The 24,520-nt window shown below is 43.8% G+C and overlaps 8 protein-coding genes across 8 annotated transcripts; 6 read left to right on the top strand and 2 right to left on the bottom strand.

Moving 5' to 3' along the window:
• Window positions 1-1,540: 1,540 nt before the first annotated feature.
• AOL_s00054g538 (uncharacterized protein) lies at window positions 1,541-3,123 on the top strand (the record flags this gene model as incomplete). Its single annotated transcript, XM_011121854.1, has 6 exons — window positions 1,541-1,555; window positions 1,608-1,763; window positions 1,839-2,192; window positions 2,246-2,731; window positions 2,799-3,044; window positions 3,106-3,123. The coding sequence occupies 6 exons, from the start codon at window positions 1,541-1,543 to the stop codon at window positions 3,121-3,123; spliced, it is 1,275 nt and encodes a 424-aa protein (XP_011120156.1).
• Window positions 3,124-6,518: 3,395 nt separating this feature from the next.
• AOL_s00054g539 (uncharacterized protein) lies at window positions 6,519-7,361 on the top strand (the record flags this gene model as incomplete). The annotated part of the gene is made up of 1 exon (XM_011121855.1): window positions 6,519-7,361. One exon carries the CDS (start codon window positions 6,519-6,521, stop codon window positions 7,359-7,361), a length of 843 nt encoding a protein of 280 aa, XP_011120157.1.
• A 979-nt stretch (window positions 7,362-8,340) lies between these two features.
• AOL_s00054g540 (uncharacterized protein) lies at window positions 8,341-9,991 on the top strand (the record flags this gene model as incomplete). Its single annotated transcript, XM_011121856.1, has 5 exons — window positions 8,341-8,397; window positions 8,476-8,743; window positions 8,827-9,178; window positions 9,261-9,436; window positions 9,534-9,991. The coding sequence occupies 5 exons, from the start codon at window positions 8,341-8,343 to the stop codon at window positions 9,989-9,991; spliced, it is 1,311 nt and encodes a 436-aa protein (XP_011120158.1).
• A 3,061-nt stretch (window positions 9,992-13,052) lies between these two features.
• AOL_s00054g541 (uncharacterized protein) lies at window positions 13,053-16,664 on the top strand (the record flags this gene model as incomplete). The annotated part of the gene is made up of 1 exon (XM_011121857.1): window positions 13,053-16,664. One exon carries the CDS (start codon window positions 13,053-13,055, stop codon window positions 16,662-16,664), a length of 3,612 nt encoding a protein of 1,203 aa, XP_011120159.1.
• A 264-nt stretch (window positions 16,665-16,928) lies between these two features.
• On the bottom strand, window positions 16,929-18,184 carry AOL_s00054g542 (uncharacterized protein; the record flags this gene model as incomplete). Its single annotated transcript, XM_011121858.1, has 2 exons — window positions 16,929-18,069; window positions 18,123-18,184. The coding sequence occupies 2 exons, from the start codon at window positions 18,182-18,184 to the stop codon at window positions 16,929-16,931; spliced, it is 1,203 nt and encodes a 400-aa protein (XP_011120160.1).
• Window positions 18,185-19,226: 1,042 nt separating this feature from the next.
• AOL_s00054g543 (uncharacterized protein) lies at window positions 19,227-20,913 on the top strand (the record flags this gene model as incomplete). Its single annotated transcript, XM_011121859.1, has 2 exons — window positions 19,227-19,948; window positions 20,055-20,913. 2 exons carry the CDS (start codon window positions 19,227-19,229, stop codon window positions 20,911-20,913), a joined length of 1,581 nt encoding a protein of 526 aa, XP_011120161.1.
• Window positions 20,914-21,591: 678 nt separating this feature from the next.
• On the top strand, window positions 21,592-22,209 carry AOL_s00054g544 (uncharacterized protein; the record flags this gene model as incomplete). Its single annotated transcript, XM_011121860.1, has 1 exon — window positions 21,592-22,209. One exon carries the CDS (start codon window positions 21,592-21,594, stop codon window positions 22,207-22,209), a length of 618 nt encoding a protein of 205 aa, XP_011120162.1.
• Window positions 22,210-22,509: 300 nt separating this feature from the next.
• AOL_s00054g545 (uncharacterized protein) lies at window positions 22,510-23,922 on the bottom strand (the record flags this gene model as incomplete). Its single annotated transcript, XM_011121861.1, has 1 exon — window positions 22,510-23,922. The coding sequence occupies one exon, from the start codon at window positions 23,920-23,922 to the stop codon at window positions 22,510-22,512; it is 1,413 nt and encodes a 470-aa protein (XP_011120163.1).
• Window positions 23,923-24,520: the final 598 nt, after the last annotated feature.

Here is a 24,520-nt window from a genome sequence, read left to right on the forward strand (position 1 = left end):
CATCGTCATGAGCTACATAACTAGTCTTTTAGGCAGATGCGTATAGGGATCTTGTACGAGTACCGGTTCTGTTAGAGCTGGCTGTGCAGCTGTGGTATTTTGTACAGAAACGTGTTGCTGTGTAATTAAGTGATTTAGTACTAGGCCAGGATATATCTTGTTAATTACGGAAATCGCTAACTATATCCCTCGAGCGAGATATATAGTACAATAGACGCTAGCTATAGGTTCGTTAGTTCTGCAACGATTGGCAATCACAAGCTGCAGATGTACCGATACTACATGTATACACCTTTCTTACATCAAGAGGTTTAGAGGTTACCGAGATTGGCTTTGTATAATCCGATTTTCCTATTATTAATATTGCTCTTAAGATCTTAGCGTTCCCAGTTGCATTAAATATGGTTTACGAGATAATATATATAAAACTCCTGACCGGCCCCGATAAAGGCCTATATGTATATATATAAATGTAAAATAGTCCACTAGGAGATTGATTCTCCAGTGTGTTATGTTAAACATACGCTTTGAAGTAGACGGTACAATCGATGCTAAATTTACATTTATAAATTTAGATGGAGAGAAATAATCGCTCATACAAAAGCCATGGCCTAGAGGTACTTCAGGATACTGCGACCAGCTATTATTTGAATTTTAATCATCTCGAGGGGTTTTAAATCTCCGAGCTAATTCCGAAAGAATAGCTCTTTAAATGATAAATATAGCAAATGCATAAAGCCTAAAGATCAAGTTGGGTCCCTGTATCGTACGACGAGGTAGATTTAACAAGATTTTCGATGGTACCTGCGTTGCTCAGTGTTTCGGGTCTAGGTACTATCATAGCGCTATCGCGGTTTTGGCCCGTCTTCGAGCGGAACTTTTTTGGAAAACAGCACCTACACGGAGGTACGATCCGACTGGTTGAGGCGTTCTTTCAGGAGGCGAAACGCCAAAATCATGAGAGTTTGGCGCAATGACTGCAGCAAACTGCATGTATTGCATATTGTGATGCATCTTGAATTCTCAGAATGTTTTTTTCGGCTCGGATTTAGGACCCCAAAATCCCAACCCGATTGAATCTTTGTAGCCTAGAAGTGTAAATTAGGGAACTTCCGGTTGAAATCCAGTCGCATTGACTGGCGGGTTTCACCTATATCCTCCGGCTTCCCTTATCCCACTTGATTGTAGAGCCCAGATCTGGTATCTCGAACCTGACCGTGGTCTGGACTTTGGTGATGTGTGGCCAATGAGATATAGCGCCAACGCCCCAACGCAAGTATTATCCATGTTTGGCAAGGTTGGCAATGTTCGCCAGCGTTCAGCCAGAATGGCAAGCAGCGGGGAATTATATATGATTCTGCGTAACCTTTTCTTCCGAATTTTTCTTCGTCTCATGTACCGTCTTTTCAATTTCTTGGAACATTCTGTACTTGCTTTTCGACCGTTATCTGCTCCGCCGAAAAATTGGATTTCGGTCCCTGGTGTATATTTGGTGACAGTGCCTCCCTCTCGACTGGACTTCTAAACAGTATAGTCAGCAATGTCTCTCAAACAGGTATATAGTACCCCTTCAAGCCTTCTGGACATAAACTGACAGCGGAAGCTAGGAAATTGAAACATGGGTACAAGCCCTAGAGCTTTGCGATTTGGAGCAGCCCGACTACGTTGCGGCGCTTGCTAAGTTCGAATCGATTGGGGACAGCGCCAAAGTTCTGTTCAATATTGGTATTCTCCAGGCAACTCTTGGTGAACATGAGAAAGCAGTATGTAGGAATCGGTAACTTTCGATGCGTGATAATAGCTTTGAAAGCTAATGCAAAAATCTGTCATAATATTAGGTCAGTGTCTACCACCGTGCCATCGATCTCGACAACTATCTTGCCGTTGCATATTTCCAGCTCGGAGTTTCGAACTTTCTTCTCAGTGACTTCGCAGAGGCTGCAAATAACTTCAATGATGCTTTACTATATCTACGAGGCAACCATTCCATCAACTACGAACAACTTGGATTAAAGTTCTGCCTTTATTCATGTGAGGTGTTGTTCAATCGTGGTCTATGCCGTTTGTACTCCTCGAATAGCAAGGATGACGAGGAACACAAGAATGGTATGGAGGATCTTGGGTTTGCGGCGAAGGAGAAACAGATTGAAGCCCATAATGTCATCGATGAGGCAATAGCGGAAGGAGCCGACGTAAGCGTTTGCCATTACTCCACAATCCCTAAAGGTTCTACTAATTTTAATAGGGTTTCACGGTATTCTCGGTACCAGTTGGAACATTGTTCAGACCCAGCGGTATTAAGATGAAGAATTACAAGACGAAGGATTATCTAGGCGAAGCTAGAGTAGTAGCTTCCGTAGATTCTTCGAACATGCATACTGGTTTTGATGGTGTAGAAAAGAACAAACCGCTCATCGAGGAGCGGCCAGAGGAAGCACAATCTTTTGCAGCCACCAATTTGGTTATCCCTGATAGAACTTCGAAAATTCCCACATCAAATAGAGATACAATAGGAAGCGATTTAGCTTTCTCGCCACCAGCTTCGTCGCCGCCCGCTTCTGCGCTCCCCCCGCCTCCGAATCATGTTGGAATGCAAATGCCAACGGCAATGGCACCCACAGCTGTTAATAGAATTCGGGACAGTGTTGTTACCTTCCGAAGCTCTAGTTTCGATGGCGGTTATCGGCAATCTATGTCTTTGGAGAACCTCCCTCCCGTTGATATGACACAGGTATACAGTTTGTCGGATCTTTCTTAAAATTTTGAACATCAGTATTAACCCTAGGATCCTATTTTAGGTCAAGGTCAAGATCCACCACAACAAAAACGACAAAATGAGACTTATGCTCATGTCTCCTGATATCGAACTGAATGAGTTTCATGCTCGTGTTCAAGAAAAGTTGAACCTCTCAGGAAGATATGAAATAGAAATCAAGGATGAAACGGATAAAATTGCTATCGTGGATAAGGAGGACCTCGATGCTGCGATTGAAACGAGCAAGGACACTGCTCGTATCTCGAGATCGACGATTGGTAAACTCGAGGTACGTCGGAAAATTCTGATGACGACTGTAAAGTGAATGACTAACGATATCTGTTGTTTAGATTTGGGTGTCCGAGTAAATACTTTTGAGCCATAGCATCTTGTTTCTGCTATTTGTTTGTTGTTGAGTATATATTTGCTTCTGAATTCTGCGAAAAATTGCCGATGCCATCCGATTATGGCCTTGTTTTTGATTTTCACACACGGCCGGAGTTATATCATATGTAGCGTTGATGTTTCTTCTCTTGCGAACTCATAACTTTGGAATATCAAAATTTGGTTGCTGAGTACAACCCACTCACTCTACTACTAGTTAATATCTCATGATAAAAGCTGTTAATTGCGTTAATTGGGTGGAAATCAGCTGGCTTTATGATCTGTCTTGACAAGATGATTTTGTATTTGCAGCAATTTGCACAAATGGTAATAGCATTAATTAATTGAATTTTAGTACCCGACAGACTCGCTTTAGAACAGGTCAAGAGGTCCTATTGTCACTCGACAATATGAATTATCGGGATTGCTACCTAGGTTGTATGTAGTATGTACATATATATATTTGCGGACCGGCCCGGAAGGGGTTCTGATGCTCACTCGGAGGTTCGATCTAGCTATTGGCTCTGCTTAGGTCCCTAAATTTGCTTAGACCAATTGAATTATTCTTCCCCCCTTTTCTTTTTAAGGGGCTTGGTGCCGTAAATGTAAAAGCTGGTGCTGCTGCTTAGATGATTACTAACCTTGGTGTGCTCTGAATAGTCTGGCGACGAGACAAGTTGCAAGTGTGCTCCCGCTACCAGTGACTACCAGTGCCTCTCTTCATATGAAGTCTTTGCGCATAAGTTTATAAAACGGGGTTCGAAACTCTGTCCCTTTCTTAAATATGAATACCTTTTAATGGTTTCCTCGCCCAAAACCGTTTCGGTGATTACATCGATAAAAGATACTAAAGTGTAAAATCGATAGTTCGTGAGTTCGTGAGTTCGCGAGTTTGAATGTTGTAAACTGTCTGGTCTCAATATTGAGATTATGGAACCCGCGGTGTCTCCCCAACCGGTTTGGATATCAATACGGGTGCGGGAGTGGCGGGAGCAGTCGATCATCGATCGCGGTCAATCTTCCTCTATTCGGAGTACCACGAGAACACAAAGTTTGTGTAACAGCTACTCCATCACAAATTGTGTTGACGATTATGTAAATCTATGAGTACTATAGTACTAGTGAGACATGCGCATTGCATTTTGCAGTTTCAATACATGTATACAGTTGTCCCGTTCCTAGGGCTGAAGCTGACCTTGCTATTGACGGTCTAGAACTGTGAATGGCTCTTAACTCTACACAGTAATGAAAATCTGGTCTGGAGTGAAAATCTTAATTTAGGTTGGCTAGATTCGATTGAAGTACGGGTCGACAGTTGCATTTTTTGCTTTGCTGGCGATTTTTTTGGTCGCTGATCATATTACAAGGGCCAAGTATCTTGGTCTAGCAGCACCTTGTGGGTAGGTATGCACCAGGCCTTCCACGGCTGCGCAAGCGAGTAAACCTTAAATGGTCTTGTCTCACCGAAGTGGTTTAGTCTTTGCTAGAGCCAATCAACCACGGAATTTTCACCTCCATTTCACTTCATTTACCTTGATAAGCCTAGACCCCAGACAGAGGATTTCAGGTCTGGCAAGGAGCACGATGGACCGTCGACGACGTAGATTTGGATTTTAAAGCCGGGAACACTGCTGTTTGAGCTTTAAATATATTTGGTATTTACAAGAGACAGCATCCTTAAATCGAATCTGCGGGGCAGAATATATATCGAATGCAGGTAAGGGTGCCAAATGTAAGATGCGTGTAAAAGGCTAGTCGTCATCAGTTGCGGCGCGATCTTAGTGCTAGAACCGTGCGGATTTTGGATCATGATCGAAGCACCTGCATCCATGCATGCAATCTTGGGACCCTCTCAGATTGAGAGGCCTTGCTCGAAGCACTGCATGATTCACATTCATATTTGTGTACCTATCACTAATCAGATACTGATAGCCCCCCAATTTTTAAAGGAGGATATCTTACGGCCATCTTTGTTTTTATCTCGAAAAAGAAAAAGGACAAGAGGGAGAAAAAAATTTGATGGATTAAGGTCGAAACCATTGATAGTATGCACATGTGCACTGTGATACATTTGACATATCGATAGGCGAATACCCTCCCGTACATGTAAGTATGCGATTTACCATGCAGAACGGGGGTTTCCGCCTTATGTGCATGTACAAAAACATCAAAAGTGGACGCTCAGACCCATAGCTAAGCAGGCTTGTTGCCTAGATCGATCGGGAGGACGCAAGGGGCCTGAAAGAGCATGGTATGGGCCTAGACTCATTAGCTGAGGCCCTCCTCGAAGATTCAGGCTCGTGATCTGAGTATTTCTTCCCTCGCCATTTCCTTTCTTTCCCCAAACCTTCTTTCTTCCGGCCTTATTACTTCCGAAAGAGCGGTTCGCGGATTAGACCATGGTAGCGAAGGTGGCAGCCACGAAAGTCGCCAATGCCACAATTTACGACTAAACAACACTATTGATCTACTCAGCATATTGTAATTATTTCCTAATATGAAGCCGCCAAACCCACAAACAGACATAGATAGGGAGTACCTAAGAAGTCTCTTCTACTTATTCAAAGACTTACCATTCGATTTCGAATTTCCTCTTGTTATAAACGAGAATTATGTTCCGCCAAGCAATTCTCTCTATTGTTTCATCATTGGGGCGGTAGCATGCTGTATTACAATCCCCACGGTGTTTCTCCGACTTTGGGTCCGTTATAAATCGGGATTTGGAACAGATGATTGGATCATAGTGCCGGCACTTGTACGTATTTAAGTAAATTAGTAGTGGCCATGGTCCACATTACTCACAACCAATTGTTCCCATTCAATAGATTTCTTATTGTGTGTTCAGCGCAGTGAATGCGGTTGGTATGTTATTGATAAATAGGCTCCTACACTCAGTTTTAATTTTATTTCATGTTATGGTCAGCTGATGACTCCGTTTAATGTAGCTGTTTGGGGGACTGGCATGGGGTATCATGTCTACGATTTGTCAAGAAAGGATATCCATAACTTCATCGTTGTAAGTACCTGGTGGAAGCCGGAAGTTCATTCCATGTTTGAACTGCTCCTATGCATCGCGATATCGATGGCTATTGCAAAATAACTGGGTAGCTGTTTAAAGCACCACAAAAGGCTTACTTCCTCTCAAATACATACAAATACTAACTTGGCGGATCAACACTAGATAAAATACATACACGTGAACTTTTGGTTTGCTATCTTGCATTTTTGCCGACTTTCGATACTTCATCTACTGCTGAGACTCACACCATCACAATTAACGTTACATCGTCGGTATCTCTTGTCAATCATTTGGATATCATGGCTATACCTTGTTGTGTGCCTGGTTTGCCATACCTTCGAATGTGGATTGCCTTTAAGTATGTCGTTTGAATTAAAGTCAAGTCTAGACGGTACCTGTATTGGTGCCGCCTCCCTCTCGATGTACGGTGGGCTTATCGTCGGCCACATACTGCTCGATATATTCACCATTCTACCACCACTTATCATTCTTTGGGCTCTGCCAATGTCTAGTCCTAAGAAGTTCAACCTAGTTCTTCTTCTCACCCTCGGAGTCTTTACAATATTATGCAGCCTACTTCGAATTTTCGTGTTTTACAGAATTATGGTCAGCTCCTACGATATTACTTGGAATGCTACCGATGTTGCATTCTGGAGTATGTTTGAATGTAGTCTGGCTTGCATAATCGCTTGTTTACCGGCCCTAAACCATCTTATCATCAAATTTCTCAAAAAGATCACCAAATTTCTAAGGCTCAACGAAAGTCGTGGCCCTAAGTCACCAAAGGGCAAATTAGGAGCAATACGGTTCCCAGTGCGCCAAGCTGAAGCATACCAAAGATCGGTTATCTCTAACGGGTACGGACAGTACGTGAAACGCTGGGCAAATAACTCGAGCTCAAGGCCTGGGTCGGAATACAGCGCTGCAGATGCTCCTATGCGACGGGGCTCAAGATCTGGGAGCACAACGGCCTCCAACTCTAGCACATATCCTAGCACTTACTCCACAACCAACAACTCTTCAGTTATGGAAACTACGATCTATATAATCGACGAAATTCCGTCAGATGTCGAAGAGGAGGAACAGGAAACTTTCGGTAATATTTCCACAGCTGGATTGGGTCCCGGAAATATCCATGAATCTGATCCAACGGAGCATTCACCATCCAGTTCAGAGAAGGCCGATGCCTCCGAAAATGTTTAAGCCAGCTGCTCCAGTTTCTTACTTCATTTCATTAAAAGATTGAATAACCTATTGTAATTGCATATTTTTGGGGAAATAGACGATATTTGGTATCATCGCCGGAGTCAGGTGGCGTTATTGCATCTATTTTTAGTTCAATTCTAGCTTTTCAGCCTTTGATGCTGGCCGTGGTTTCTAAACCTGTATATCATTTAGCACGTAAAATTCATAAATATACGCTGTAGAAGTAAATTTATCTACTTTTACGAGACGTATGGTGTGACGATCACTAATATCAATATAACCTCCGCAAGTGCAAGTCTTGATGAGTCCTTGAGCTTACTTGTTCAGCAGATATCGATACTCCCTACACGCCAACACGACACAACAAATTTTTGGAGCTCACGAATCGGGCTGGTATCTGGATAGAAGAGATTGGTTGTTTTATCTTTTTACTACATCCACCGAAGGAAGGTTTTGGCAAGATAAGGACTTGTACTGCGCCTTGTAGGTAGTGTTAGCCTCGTTGATGCCAAGAAGTAATTCAAGGCTGGCAGGATTACAGCTCTAAGCCAAGTGCATGGTGCATTAGGGGCGTAGAAACCACAACAAAGCCTCGGAGCTGCGTAGGCGTACAAAGCTACCGAAAGGCTTCGAGTTTACAATATCCGCCGAAATTTTCTTGGCCCTTCTATGTTTGTCATTCTATAATAGCTGTATCGCCTAAGGCTTCAAAAATTCGACCGAGCCTCAGGATTTACATGCTATCAATGAGCAATAATCCCACGACTGATAGAAGAGGAATGTATACATATAAATTAAGTTGATATTCCAGGTTGACATGATGGTTGGACTAAATCCCATTCCAAGTTTTCCACCTTAGCATAAGGCAGTCGTACTAGGCCCGTGGAGTAGTGGCCCTAGCCTCATTTGCAGTATAGCTTTCTAAATATTTTGAACGTGTTTCAGTATTTACAAGGTGGTATATCGAAGTATTAGGATGGTACTTTTTGTTCTAGCAGAGGCTGCTGCTGCTGTATTAACAGCCCCGGTTACAGTAAGGGAATCTTTTGTTACAATCTATTGTTGAAATTCCTTTCTACAAACGTTTAGATCTAAGTTTGAAAATATAAAGCTTTCACTTGCGGCAGCGGCGACTTCAGCGGCTGTCTATAATGCTTACCTCGCAAATCCTACACCAACAGGGACAACAGTCCAAAGTCCAAAGGCAGACACTAGTATCAGCGAAGTGGTTCTCAGGAATGAGAAAAAAATAGAAAATCAGCGGTATGAGGAGATGGTATTTGAGGAGGAGAGGGAGATACAAACTTTAAGGAGCCTCATCAGTCAGTTCGGCCCGTCGAGCTATCCGTATGAACACCCGTTAAGGGTGTTGTGTCTAGGTATAGTACAGAGCAAGATGGCGTACGAGCCCAAATTAATAGAAGCATTTGCAAAACTGACACTATTGATTTTATTGCAACAGACGGTGGCGGGGTTCGCGGCCTATCCTCCCTCTTGATTGTCAAGCAGATTATGCAACAGATGGCCCCGAATGTTAGGAACCCAAGGCCTTGCGACTATTTCGACATGATAAGTGGTACGAGCACCGGTGGGATCATTGCGATAATGTTAGGTCGGCTGCAAATGAGTATAGACGAATGTATCCAGGCATATAGGGACATGGCAAAGCGGGTATTTGGAATTGAGACGTTAGAACGTCTAGCGAGATTTGGAGCAACAAAGGCTAGATTTGACGCGGAGGTTCTAGAAAGGGTTATTAAAAAGTACGCAGGAAACAAATGGATGGTGAACTATTACCCTAATGCCTGTAAGGTGTAAGTCGATGCCCCTAATCAATAGGTTGTACGGATATCCTCTGGGCCAAGCCTAGCCTAATTTTTGACGGACAATAATTAGCTTTGTCGTTGCCGTTAAAAGCCAGAACATCGACGGCGGACCCAAACTATTTCGAACATGGGGCCAAAGGGCTATCGATGAGCAGGTCCGGATTTGGGAGGCAGTTAGAGCAACCTCCGCCGCTCCGACATTTTTTAAACCGATGAATATCAATGGGGTTGAATATTCCGATGGAGGTATGGACATCACGGGTTGTCATATTTGATTTGCTTCCCAAATTCCGTTTTCGATAGATTTAATAATGCTAAAGTGGACCAAAACTTTCAAACCTAGGTCTCGGATATAATAACCCAGCAATGCTCACCTACCTCGAAGTTGTTCAAACCTATGGCAAAGGTTTTCCTATAAAGTGTTTTATCAGCGTTGGGACCGGGGCTTCGGCCAACATCAAAATTAGGGATAACGAAGGATTAGGCACATACACCATAGATCTACTAAACTTTCTCAAAGACTTGGCCACAAATACTCGGAGAGCGCATCATGAGGTTAAGGAACTGTTACAGTTTTCTAACAACTACTTTCGGTTCGAGGTAGGCAACGATTTGGGATCCCGGGTTGGAATGGATCGACATGATCTTTTGGGTGTCATACAAAGTGATACAGAAGAATATCTGAACTCTCGGGATGGGAGAGATAGTTTACGTAGAGCTGCTGGCGCCATGAAAGCAGCCATCCGGGAAAGAGTTCCTAGCCATCTAAGACCAATGCACAGTACTTTTGACAATGCTTAATATTATAATAAGACAGTTTCGGATTTTTTGTACTTTGAGCTATGGGTCTCAGGGATCTTAAATCCTTTCTAGCTAAGAATGACAGGAAGTTTGTACTCTAAAGCCAGCGATGGATGAGGTTTCGAATCCCAACGCCATGAGGTTTATCTGAATACATTCCATCTCTCGCGCTAGGGACATAGGAATAAGGTTAGAGGGCTATGCTCCAAAATACGACAAAAGCGGTGCTGTGGATGGTACCCCAACACAAGAAGGGTCACCGAGACTAGATGGTACCTATAGAACCGGGGAGCTATATTGTAATTATAAAGTCGATGTTTTATATCCTGGGGTCCATAAAGTGGTATCTAATTCCACATTATCGACCATTCTACTCGCGTTCCAGTATTATCCTTTTGGATTTTCAACATGTTGACAGAGCCTACTACTCGAATCCCTAGATTTTCGGGTTTGCGTAGCGCGTACGCATCCATGCCACTGTTGTAGACCTTCAACAGTACGACTTCGTGGAGAAGCGGCGTGTATGATGTGCTCTCTATTGGTTGGTTAACATTGGATATTCCACAGGGAGTTGGGTATGTTCGTGTTACTCTGATTACTGTAGTCTTGTGAGTTTATCAACGGCCCGCAGCTACGTAGATGATGACTTGTGTATGATGACCCTTCCGGGAGTGGTCCGAAACCTCGGTCTGTTAGTATGCCGATGATTCCTCTAGATATTTCGCTTCAAATTAATATGTTATAAGCAAATAAGCTTTAGTTAATTTCACAGCGTATGAGCTACACGTATACGCTAGAACATGATACGGAATATCAAGATGTTGTTGACCTTGAAAATATTTGAGGCTTTTGTGTTATAGTGTTAGAACAACCGGTAGACCCCGTATGGCACATATGATGCATGTAAGTTGTATCTGAACCTTATATACACTTGACCTACTGTAAGTATGCGGATAGAACCGTAAACGCCAAGAATACTACATGGAAATGTACATCGCATTGCCTTTGAGCCGTGCCGACTTTGCAGTTGGTAGCTCCGGCCCCGAGTTTTTGTTGCAATGCCATAGCACGAGTTGGTTTACAGGGCATTGGACGTTTGACCGAGCCGTGCCCCGTGCCATTTAACAGTCCTGAAGCCTGTGCACACCCCAATTTATCTGATTCCATGTTAAGTGCAGAGAAGTTACAACTTTTCTGCAGATACAGTGAATCTTTTATGGAACCCTGATTTTTATGACATGTCGGTATACGCTACCGGCCCAATAGAGATATATTGCAATTTATTTATGAAGCCAAAACTAACTCACGGATTTGAGGATTCAGTGAAGATTTGGACTAGATGGAAATATCTTGGAATATAAATGGGATAAGCTCCCCAGAAGGAATCAAAATAATCTCTAGAAACTTAGATTCTGACATATTATAGTGAATAGCAAATAAACCCTTTCGTTTAACAACAAAACTTTCGCATGGGTGAAAAAGGAACGAACTTAACTAAGAGTTGCCTAAGCCATATTACTACGGTATACTTTCGGCGGGATTGAGTATCATAACTATCTCCTACGTGGCTTAGTATCCTAGTATTTCCGGAGTGCGTGTATACGAAATTCAAATGTTTGCTACTACAGCCGTTAAAGGATCTTAAGAAAGGAAAAGAAACCGATCCTCGCCGCGGTTCTAGTTCACAAGTTAGGGCTACGCCTTATACTGCAAGATTAGTAAATATCACATATCCGAAACGAATGATACAGCGGTCTCGGGATCTCAGGTGCCAATGTGTTCCTGTTACAAAGGGAAAAGAGTTACACGGCTGGTTCTGATCTGCCATGTCAGTTCAAATTATACTATACTATATTATACTATTAGCCCAGCACTTCATAATATTGCTGTATGCGCTTGTATAATGCCTCATCTATGAGCTTAGGCTTCACAGGAGGAAGTGCTGGCCCCTCGTGCATGGGAGCACTGCCCCTACTAGTTTAGACATGACCCATTAGTTTCATCTTTTTCTAGGGGTTCCGTTTATTTCCAAGCTTGCGTTGATTTGAGGGGCTGTTGTGTCTATAGACTTCGAGACCATATCTATAAAAGGGTATATTTCCTCTTGTTCAATAAAAATCGATATCGGAGGGTCAATAAACCGTAGGACCAAATCCCTGCCATGGGAATCAACATTGGGACGCCTTGAACTTCAGCTAGATTCAAAAACTAGCTCCTTACTCAGTCTTTTCTATTGTCCTCTTTAAGGCGACCTCTATCCCACTGTTAAATTTCAATACGAGGGACTTATTTCAAACTTCGAGAGTTTTACTTCTTGTAGGTTTCCCATAGCTCCAAAGTTGAAAAAGCAGTCCAACGCTTCCATTCTTTCCCAAGCTTACTCATCCGATGGTATACATAATACATAAACTTTAATATGTTTGCTAACAGATGCCCATTACAATATTGCTAGGTAGTAAGCTTGTATTCATTAATCGGCTAGTCTCGTAAATTACGAAATGGCACGATGGTCAAAAGTCGGACTCCCCTAGCTTATATCATAGCACTTTATGCTCTGGGACTCAGCATAAGCAGCTGCTTAACGATCCCCACGCTCGCACCAGACTCCGCTGCAACCAATTGTTCGACTGCGAGCCAGATTTATAAGAAAACAATCTGCACCAAAAAAGACATAACATGCACCGAGGTGGCCTCACATGCGAGCCTAGATTATTGCTACCTTCGAGAAACCTCTGTAGAATCAGCTCCTTCCGACCGGGCGGCAAGTTCCGGCGAGAAACCCTCAATAAAAGGCTGTGATGAATGTATTCCTACGAAAAAACTATCTAAAGGGGGTGTGAAAGATGACCTGTCAATATCCTCTAAGACCTCATCACCGATAAATCGTACTGATAACTCTGAAAATCTGAATTTGGGGGGGGTTGTCGATCTCCAAAGGCGAACAAATTATAAAGACACGAAAAAGGATCCCAAAAAAGCTTCTAAAGGAAAGAAACCAAAAAAAGAGCTGAGGAAAGAACTCGATAATGGAAAGGGAAAAGGAAAGCTTAACGCGAAAATAATGGCGGATGAGAATGCGTTCTCTCAGAAATTAGTGCAATTGGATAGCAATAAGTTCGCTCGTCTACACGAAGAGGAGTACGACTGGAGCGGTGCATTTGAGGAGAGTGAATCCGATTCAGAGTCCAATTCTTTGGATTTTGATTACTCTGGGTCTGAGGATGATGAGATATACCAAATTGCAATTAAAAGAGCTCGCAAGAACCTCGTCCCGGAAACCTCAAAGAATCAGAAAGTCGATGGAGATCTAAAAGTCGATGAAGATCCAAATAAGAGTGTATCCGCGGTGGTAATTGATCGAAAAGAAGCTCTTCATTACCACCCCGCTTCGCCTATTCTCAAAGCTATGGGGCTGCCCGACGAAGTCTTTTCCCCGGAATCGCCGAGCTTTGCGCAAATGGATTTAAATGTTGATACTGGCGGCCAGAGTTTAGAATTCTTAAGAAGTTTATGGGCTTCCTCAACTCAAAAACATATTGTTATGGATTGGCATCCCCAAAAACAGATTGTTGAAGACCTGCCAAAGCTCTTGTATTTGGTTTGGAGGCTTGAAACTTATCCCGGTATCCAGGTTGGCCAATATCGCGCTATCCATGTCCCTTGGGAGCCAACAGTACCATTGGAATATATTACCATTAACAGAATCGCAGATGCAAAAAGTTTGACAATCCTGACTCGAGCTGCAGAGCTACCTGGTCGTAGACTAAAAAACTATCATGACCCAATGCAAAAGAAAAACAGGTACGGTTATTTCTTTGACTCTAAAGTACTCAGCCAGTATCATAAAGACTCACCAGAAAGGAAATCAATAAATGCATTGCTCGGATCAGAACCAATACTGGCTATTAGGAAGATGCTGCAGACTTTTCGTCGTGGACTGTCCGAGGCAGAGATATCATCGATCTTCTTGTGGATAGATTATAATGAAGACGATTCTTCAGCTATGATTATTCTCCAGCTATCACATAAAGCTTCGGAGCCGGGAGACTCCCTAGGAAGTTTCTCCTTGGATAAACAGCCACCGGGTATTGACCCTCATCTTATTATCACTTCACGCGGAGAGAACCCAGTTCACCACCCTCTTAGCCCTCCGTCATACGAGATCGAGCCGTCATACTTTGAAGCTTCAGCTCAGTATCGGATACACTCAGGACGATCTTTAGATTTTTATTTTTATTACTCAAGATTCGAAGGTCACTTTGTGTTAGGCGGCTTGGGACAACTTGGTGAAACACTAGACGATTCCGATGCTGCGAGGGCAGGGTCTATCCTATATTCAGCTTGGATCCGTGAAGCAGGACTTAAGCCAATTCTTAGCGTTACTTTTATTGATTTAAGCAATGCGGCCACTTCTTTGGTTGCAAGTATTCATGGCGTCCAAGGTAGCTGGATTCTTCTTGACATACGAAATAATTCCGAAGACTTCGCGATACTAGCTCAAAAGCTAGCAGAAACACAGTGTCGAGAAGCAAAGTTAGTACAGGCGCTGCTGGGAATGAGTGGAGAGAACTTCGGTCAATTCCAATTAGTTCAGTTGACCGTAGGGATAGATGAGGAAAATAAAGCATCCCTAACGCTGACTGTTGAGTACAACCAGTATTTTCAATCGGATGGTCAAGGATTATTTGGCGATACCGATAACGCTCTCCTGGTGGCACTTAGAAGGGGTACTCGCATGAAAGCTGAGATGGAAGTCCTAGAACCAAGGTTTCTGGACGAAGAAGGTGCTATGCGGGGAGAAGTCGACAGTTTGCCGTCTGGAAGGGTTAAACAGTCTGAGTATCGAGAGGGTGACAAAACAATTAGTTTCAGTAGGGCTATTATTGGGCAGTACAACTTCGTCCCAAACAAACCCCCAGACTGCAGGTCGGAAAGGAAACCGCCACTTTTAAAGGATATTGTATCTTGGAATAATGAACTTGAGAACCCCGCACATCCTGAACACGGTGCTTACGATGACGTTCAATCACAGTGGAGACGCAAAGTAGCTGCAGCTTTTGACGAGAAGGAGCTGTTTTGTACATTTACGCTTTCACCGAAATATCTTGAGCACGGCTCGCAAGATAATCAGAATCAAGAAAACCTCGAGTTTGGAATATCGCAAGGACCAGGATACATCGTCTTGCGAAGTAAATTTGGCGGTAACATGGATGGTCCGGGCTTCGGAAGCGCAGTCTGGGCGTTGTGGGTAACAGTCGACACTGCAACAGAATTACACCCAAACGTGTATCTGCAAAGGGTACCGAACGGACAAACTGGTCTGCGCTATGTAGTTATTCTCCAGCCTTCAGATGAAACGATAAACATTCTTCAAACGATCTACTTAAATCTCGGCCTCAACAAGGAAAGTATCATTATTTTCCCGAGTAAAGATACTGCCTTCAATTTGCCCCCAGATATTTCAACGATCGAAGACAATGTTAGACGTCGGGTTTTACTTACGATCTATGGTCTTCGCGAAGTTCATGCTATAGACGAGCTTTTCTCTAAGACATTTCAGGAACCATATTCCATCTTAAATTACAGAAGAAGAGTAAATGCTGTCTTGGTGAAGTGGTATGGCGAGATGCCTCAACTTGTTATAATGCTGGGCCACTTCACTTTTGACAATCCTAAAGTTTTCTCAGGCCTATTCAAAGATAATTTCAAGCTGCTATCACCTATGCGACAGCGGAAAGATCTAGAGGAGTTTACAACTGCAGGCTGCGAAATTGCGTGGTCATCAATTAGTTCATATATGTTTGATGTCTCCGACTATGGCCCACCAGCAGACCCCGTAGACAATGGATCAGCCGCGCCGGAAAATAAACCTCTTGAATACGCCTTTGCAAACACTGGAACCATACTCGGTTGCCCCCAAGATATACAGGGCTTTATACAAAGCATACCTTGGAGGGAATCTGAATCTAACATCCGAAAGCGGATTACGGCTCAAGAGGTTGCCGACTTGAGCCAACTAGCTACGGACGAAATTAATGAGGAGGAGAAACAAGCCCACTTAAAGGGAGAGATAGGGCCCAAAATATATAAATCCTTTGAATACACACGGCAATATCATCCCGCCCGCTACGTATTCACGGTACGCGCCGGCCCCCCCTATCATCTCATAGTTGCTGTTGCCAACGATGGACAAGCTGGGTTTTCTGCAGAGGTAGGGCTGCCTCGATCCACTAGGATAGAACGGCTAAGCAGGGCCTACTATGATTTATTCGTTCGAACTATGGATCTAGTACGTTCTCCAGGCTCAGAGACTCGGTGGATATCAATGCGGGCCCATGAATTAAGCTTTGAAACATCGTCGACAATTCAGAATTTGTACAATATGGCATCTCGCCTGGTGCCGAACTGGCAAGGCTTCGATGTATCCTTTACAGCTGGGCCTCGTCCGACCCCCCAAGATAACGAGGAAATTCAAGTCGGCAAAACGCTTCTAGGTTTAGTCGAGATTGGCGCTTTAGGCCGAATGCTTTCAGACTACTCAAGAGTGATGCAGAACTTGAAAATAGCGAGGATAATAATCCGTACCGCTCCAAATAGTGAAGGAGTACCAGATAGTAGTTTCCAGGTATTAATCATGTTGAGGCCTCTAGTGTTCCTAGGACGCCCACAATAGTTAAGACACATATACTGGTATTGAACGTTCGAACCCAACCACAACAGATAATGAAGCAGTTCGCTAGGGCCTTAATTTGAAGCTGTGTCCATCACGTCAAAAAAAGAATATTAAACGACCCAAAGAGGTTTGGGTTAGACTTTAACGTCTTTAAAACCCACACTATTGCTGTAAATTAATATAAAAAAAATCAGAATGTAGAGGGCGACTACAGCATCAAGAAAGTCTCAAACTCTGATGTTGGCGTAGGTCTTTGTTTGTAACTTATGATTGAGACTGCCTCTGCTGGCCGCTACTTGCTGCTTGCATCGGTGCCATTTCTCCATTGTTGCCATTCACTACTACCCAGTACGGAGGCGCGGGTGGTGCTGGGCCCACATTATCCAGAGCCTTGATTAGTCTTAAACCCTGTCCACCCCAACACTTGAACCATGCTCTGATCCGACGGAAATTGTCCTCCATGCTGTACTGATTGGTTGCATTAGCGTTATTGCTATTGTTGACCACACCGCTAGCTGCAGCATTTTGTTGGGCTGGGATAATGGATGCGGCTTCGTTGATAGTATTGGCAGGTTCTGCCTGGTTTATGTGCCCCTGTCCCTCTACATTCTCTCCGACAAGGCCTCCGTTTTCTTGATTGGTTAATTCCATTTCACCCTCGCCTTGGTTTTCATCATCGTCTCCACCTTCTTCCCCGTCTTCGCCTTCCGCTTCCTCTTCATCTGGCTCTGATTCCTCATCGTTGTCAGGGTCCCTACCCCGGAGCAGCTTGTTAAACATTGGCCCAGACATATCCGTCCTCGCCCAGATTATACCCTTCTCAAGATCCTTGATCGTTTTTTCCGATGCAACGACAACCTTCTTAAACCTATCATAAAACTGTTGCCTACTATCGCTACTATATAATATGTTCCCTCGCCCGTCCGGCCGACCCATATCGATCGAAAAGCTCAGCTCCCTGAGATTAGTTCCGCTGGTCTGTGTGTCCGGCTTTGTGAACCCAGGGATCCTTTCGATAACATCCGCTCGATCTCGAAAAAGTGGTATCAAATGATCAAGATAATTAAACCATACTTTAAGTGAACGCAATATATTATCCGCCGTTTGAAGATCAGGAAGACCATAACTTTCCATCACATCCCTACCTTCTTGGCCCTGTTTCATAAACTGAACAGCACCTGAAAATCGGAATTGTGCTACACCAATAGTATCGACGAGTGCCTGAAGAGTTTCCCAGTACCCATTTTCATGTCTAATGTCATTTCCTCCGGTAGCACAATGCATGTCAATATCATATTTGAAGCTATCGATTACTTTTCCAAGATCTTCGAGGTGTTCAGACTCTTTGGCCAAGTAGTCTAGCCAAGTAGGGTCGATAGGAACCTTAAAGCGTATGGCGGAAACGCTAGAAATCTCTGTCAGAAAATGTATTCAGGATGTGGAATAAATGTATATTACCATGAAATACTTGAAAATAGGAAAATTCCCGTTAAAGATGAAGGGACGCTAATGCCTCCCATCGAAGACAGTCTCATATCCGTGGTATTCGGTCTATTCGCAGCCTAGCTATAGACTAAGTTGTTTAATACATAGAGTGGCACGAGGATGGTTATCAACCACGTTCTTTTCGTAAATCGCCTCCATTCTATAGCGCGTTCTCTCTAGCCCGAGAATTATTGCCTATATTGAGTGGAGATGCGGTAGATTGCTCCACTTAATGTTTGACGCCTCAACATCATAATTCCGAGAACTAGTAATATCAAGCGGATCCGAATCAAGTAGGATGTGTTGTTCGAAAGTGAGTGGATGTGTTGATGTTGTGGTAAATATTAGTAGGATTCGAGACAGTAGACGCTGTCCGAAACCACTGTAAATTGCACTAAAGAGTTCCGGTAGACAGCGAGTTTATGACACCTACATTTATAGGATCCATCTTAATTGGTCTCATTAGCTTGATTTAATCTAATTCTCGATTTAAAAAAAGAATTTATAAGGTAAATAGGATTGTGGGCGTGGGTTGCATGATATTACCTTAGTACGGGTTCTGCTGTATTCGATTTGAGGCAAACTGTAAGCTGCGCATGCGGCGAGGCATGATCTGGATATTAGGTATTGGACAAGGAGCCTGTCTTTGAGAAGACGTTTAGACGTCACGCCTCGGACTGAGCCAAATCGCTAAGCTTCCGTTTTATTCGACACTCTAAGACAATTGAAGGGCCACCGCGATGTTGAATTATCAAATCCACGGTTTCGAATCAACGAAGTCATGAAGGCCATAGCGCCGACGGCAAGACATATCTCCCTTGTTAACTAAGTAGCTTTAACACGCAGCTGCTGGCACTTCCAAAACAAAGCAAGCTAATCTGTAAGTGCATGCCGACCTTTTCCATCAATCCCTTAATCTCAGGTTTGCGAGAACTAGACGAAGTTGTGAACCGAAGCCCCCTCCATATGCATATAAGGCGCACGATCGGCCGAAGCGTAAAATTTAAGAAGCAAGGATATTAACTTCTACGAATATAACAATAGATTCTCTTAAATTCAAATTCATACGGCCTCAGAATGTGCCCCGGCCACCACCAAAAAACCCCTGGTGACGCCTCGTATCATCAGTATCATATCCGGGAGCAACTTGCTCGCGTCCGTCCTGATGTGAAGCCAGGTCGTCGCCCCAACACAAAACTCTTAAGCTTCGCGCCATTTGCACGACCATCCCAAAAGCAAAGTACTAGTCTTCAAAGCCTCCACACAGAACTACTCGTCCAAATCTTCTCTTACCTCTTGTGCTCATCTGGTGGGATATTGATTGGCGGGTTTATAACGGCTGGGCATGATCAAGGACCCCACAGTACTTGGTTTGAATTTGAAAATCCAGTCACACAGAATAGGCTAGGCATCTCTAGTGGCTTGTTTCTTATCTCTCGACGTATTAGCGATATTGCACTTGATGTTTTATACTCTTTAAATGAGTTTAGAATTAATGTTAAGGAGCCAATGTTAACCCGATCATGGCTACTTTCAATCGGCGCCAGAAATCGAAATCGCCTCACCCGGCTTCAATTTTATGGAATCATTCGAACTAATGAATATGAGCTCCTTAAAATTGGGAGTACGCTTCAGATGATGCGGAAGTTGAACAGAATACATTATCGACCGGGAAGCTATAGCAATCCGAAAGTTGCAACTCACGCCGTGGAATTTGATATTTCGGCGGACGAAATTCCTTATTATAGTAGGACAATAATGAGTACGTATAGTACGAAAGGGCTGCCCGCTACTCTCAGGTGTGTATTTTATTTCATTTCCCTCCTTCTCTTGCCATTTCCCCCTTATCAGATCAAATACGTGTGTAAGATAGGTACAATAGCTAAAAATAACTAGAATAACTAGCAACGGCTCTTACCCTTCGCTTTCCATAAGGGAGCAATATCAGCAAAAATCGCTATTGCTTTCCCTCCCCGAGCCAATCCTTCGTAAGATTATAAGTCTCTGCTATACAGACGATCGCATAGAAATATGTTCACCTTTCAATCTTTCCCGAGAGCCTCGGAAAGCCGATTCCAGAGACGAATATGGCAAATCCCACTTGTCACAATCCAGTTACTTTGCAATACTTCTGGTCTGCAAGTCGGTATCTCAGATTATGAGAAAAGTCATTTACTCTTCGACAGAATTCAGTCTACGGCACCATGCGTTCGTTGTATTCTCAGACGTAATCAGGACTGAGGATTTCAATAGAGTTACCCGGTTGGAACTAGTTGTTGGGCAACTGGAAACGGAAAGGTTGTTATACAATATCCAGTGCCTAAAATCCATTCTTTCCAGACTCTTACAACCATCGAGTAAAATCAAAAGTCTCGAGATTAAGATGCAACGGCTTTGTGTGCCATACCTTAGTGTTTTCAGAGACTCATTGGCAAAACTGAAGGGGAAATGCCGAGTAAGTCTGGAGGAGTCGCCGGCAAAAGAAATTCATCGACCAGGGGTAACGTTCAACAGTATTGGGTGGATGCTCGACGCCGATGTTGACCCAAACACCACATGGGCGTGGGGACATTGGTCTAAGAAATGGAAGAATCTCCCTGCGGTTGAGAATGATGTAGTGATAGAACGAAGATGGAAGAAAATTAAGAAAGGGGGTTTTTATGTTGGAATGGCAATTGTGGGTCCCGTGGGAATAATTCTGCTCTCCCCTATCATCTGTTACAATATTGTTGGAGGGACGATAAAATCGAGGACGGGTCGCTAGAACCATACTGCCAGGGATGGGCTATTTAGAAGACTGAATTGTAGTTAACGCCTAGTCTAATCGTTCATTCGTTTTGGTGGTTCTCGGTCACCCGTCTAAACTAGACTAGTTAACGCCTTGTGTCTTGTTATATATTTTAAGTTCAGATCCTCTAGTTTGAGGGAGCGTGCAGAAGCGTTTTAATACAAGACTAGTTTGGGGGTTACCTAATACTTTAAAGCAAAGTTTATTACTGCATCAAATTCCATTGCACTGAGCGCTAGCGCCGGGCTCGTGAGGGACATGGCGGGTACTCGCGTCGACAGCAGCGCGCGCAAGTTAGGCTTAGAACTTAAAGCGTATTACGTAAGCTCCTGTCCCACTGATTCTCGGGCTGCGCCGCGCGCTGTGCATATCAGGCATCATTTGATTCGACATATGACATCGCGAGATCAGAGCGCCCGGAAACCTTAGGCCGGAGGTTCCAACATTTCAACGGTTCAATTATTTCATATTAAAGTTGAGATCGTTGTATTGTACATACATCAATCACCGAATCGATCCGAAACTGAGAATCCAAGATAGCAATCGGAAGGTATGTTTTTACGTCAAAGGTGTAGGAGTTCAAGATGTTATGAATTCGGCTGAAATTAACAATTTAAAGACATATTATCATATCAATAGACATTTTTCTCAGATATGACAAAAAACTCGTTAGCCGACGATATAATTGCTACAGAGGAGGATCCTCCGGCATATACACCACCAGAGAATGGCGCCTGTGAAGCCAACAGTTCGAAGACTAAGCCTTCACCTCCGGCTACCGATCAACCAGCAGCTCCCAAGGCTGATAAACCAAAACCCGTCAAGAAGAGTGTGGACAAAAAACCAAAAATCCTGGCAATTAATAGAAATAATTCCCCGCAGCCTGGATCAATCTATATAATCAACGAAAGCACAACCTCAAAAGTTATCACGAACAAAGGAGGAAAGGTTGTTTTGACGGAATATAACGGAGAGCCAAAGAAATCTCAAAAATGGGTTTGTCAACGGTCTGGAGGTTGGTTGGGGTTTACAAATGATGCTGGGTCGGACACTACATACCTCGGACATGATCACAGAGGAATATTGATTTGCACGGCGACGTGGCATTTACCTTGGGAGCATTTTAATGTCCATAAGAGGGAAGGAGATGGGTTCGAATTTATGGTCAGGCATTGGTTTGGAAGTTTACCTCTAGGATATCGAGATGACGGCGCAAATTTGGGAAAGAGAGAGATACCAGATACTTGGTGGGGTTTTACTAAGGTCGTATGAAAATCTACTAATAGTAGCACTCTTGTATGTCGAACTCATGATTCTCTAAATGTAACGAAAGATTGGAAAGCGAGTGCAAATTGATTTTAGGCTAAGCTATAGCTAACAAGATTCACCGTATATGCTTTAAAAATACTAAGATGACCACAACCGAACAAAGATTGCCCCATCTCGGGCCGCATAGGTGACACCTTAACCCTACACGAATGCCGGTTTGGAAAATTCTCATATGCATTCATTAAGCTAGAAACTTGGATATATTGACGAATCACTGCTGTTATCGCCACCCTAACACGACCCTTATACAGAACTACTCTTGATATATTCTGCACATTGATCCCCTGCAGTTCTTCCAAAAACGACACATTCCAAAAGTGAGGAACCACCCAGCCTGTTTCCGCCGTGAACACCGCCAGTAACTTCCCCTGCTCCCCAGAGCCCTTCAATCTTTTCTCCATTTTCCTTTAATACTTCCGCATTGCTACTTATTAAAACCCCACCCATGGTAAAATGCACAACAGGAGTTACGATCCCAGTATAGATTACAGAATCAGGAGTCGGGTCCTTTAGCGCCCAATTTGCGAAAGACGTTCGATGGAACGAGTCTACCTGTTCTCCGGCTGCTGAAGCTGCGTATTGTTGAATCGACTCGAGTGCACCGTCGTCTAAATCCGCGATAGTGGCTTTTTTCATAAGCCCTTTGAATATATAGAAATCAATGTGCGATTTTGCCGCATTGTATGCTCCCTCATCTAAAACAAGCTGGACTGTCCATTGTTTTGGCAATTCTGAAGTCGGAGCCGTCGCAACAATGGCGTTGGTGACGTTTTCGCGTGTTTCCAATTCGTTTATAAAGCGCTTCCCATTTATAAGAAGCAAGCCACCTTCTCCTCGCAGAACCTCTGCAGCAAGGAATTTAAGAGGCGAAGATGGATTTGTAGGGTCGATGAACCCGGACGGATGTACCTGCACTAGATCCATGTCAACGAGTTGAGCCCCCAACGCCGTCAAAATTGGTTGTGTGCCTGGCCGCGGGTCATTTGTTGACGGATACCCAGCGAGATCGGGTCTATATTTCGCAAGCAGTCCTTCTGCATCGCCACCAAATCCTCCTGCGGCGAAAATAACAGGCCCGTGAAGCTCCTGCTTCTCCCCATCTTCGCATGCGTACTCAACACCTGTTACACGGTGATCCGCTTGGAGGACCTTGGTAACGGTGCATGATGTCTGTAAGTGGAAAAGTGGTGATTCCTTTAAGGATTTGAGTAGAGTGCTAACAATTGAAAACCCTGGTGGTGTTTGTCCGGCTCCACGGTGCGTTCTCGGGAAAGTGTGGCCACCAAGCTGAGCTACCCTGCTAAGGTCTATTCCTTTGTTGTCAACCAACCACGATACAGCAGCCGAAGAAGAGTTGGTCAAGGTGCTGATAAGTTTCTCGCGATGTGCTGTTAGTGCGGACATGGCCTTGCCTGCCGACTTGATCGTATCCGCATAAAATGCATCGTCCGCAACGGGTTGATACTTTGTCGGGGCACCATTGATGCCGGAAGATGCCTTTATGGAATTGCCTCCAGGTTTTGCTGCGCGCTCAAGAAGGCGGACTGGAATATCATGTGAGATTAATTGACTTGCCGCTGATAAACCCGCGAGGCCCGAGCCGACGACAATGGCACCGAGCTTGGCGACGTCATCGGTACGAATATTCGGAGCCATTGCTGCTCTGAGGTTGTAAAGATATGCTAAAAGAAGCCCAAAAATGCCAAGAGAGAAGAGAGTCAGTATACGAAGGCGACTCATCACAGCATCCTCATAACCAGACCTTTTTTCATTCCGACCCTCGAGAAGATTGGAGAAGGAGGTAAATATATAGACCTTAGGCGCATTTGCCTAGCGCTGGTTGTGAGGTGTTGTACACGTTGTTGTATACATGTATACTGCCTAGCTAGCGTCGGGTGATCGTCACGCTTTTTTGATACTCATTGCTTACTCCGTATTCAATCGGGATTGCAATTGCCCCTTGCTCCGAGGAAAAACGCCATTCGAAACCACCTGGAGGGTATCGCTAGTAGCCGTTTTATGTTAGGGACCGGGATGGGTGGTGGGTCTCCAATCCCAGCCGGATCGGGACCCGTTGGCTATTAAATTCGATGTATTCCATATACTTTGGTATGAGTTGAAAGCTAAAGGACCACAACAATCTTCGAAACTTCGGGCTCCCGACAAGCGATAAATCCAGGTCATTTAGGGCTCTCACTAATATTAACATGTTTTCGAATTCACATCCATGGCCATGTCCCCGACTTCATTTGCA

This window comes from Orbilia oligospora (assembly GCF_000225545.1).
Source record: "Orbilia oligospora ATCC 24927 unplaced genomic scaffold scaffold00054, whole genome shotgun sequence".
NCBI lineage: Eukaryota > Fungi > Ascomycota > Orbiliomycetes > Orbiliales > Orbiliaceae > Orbilia > Orbilia oligospora.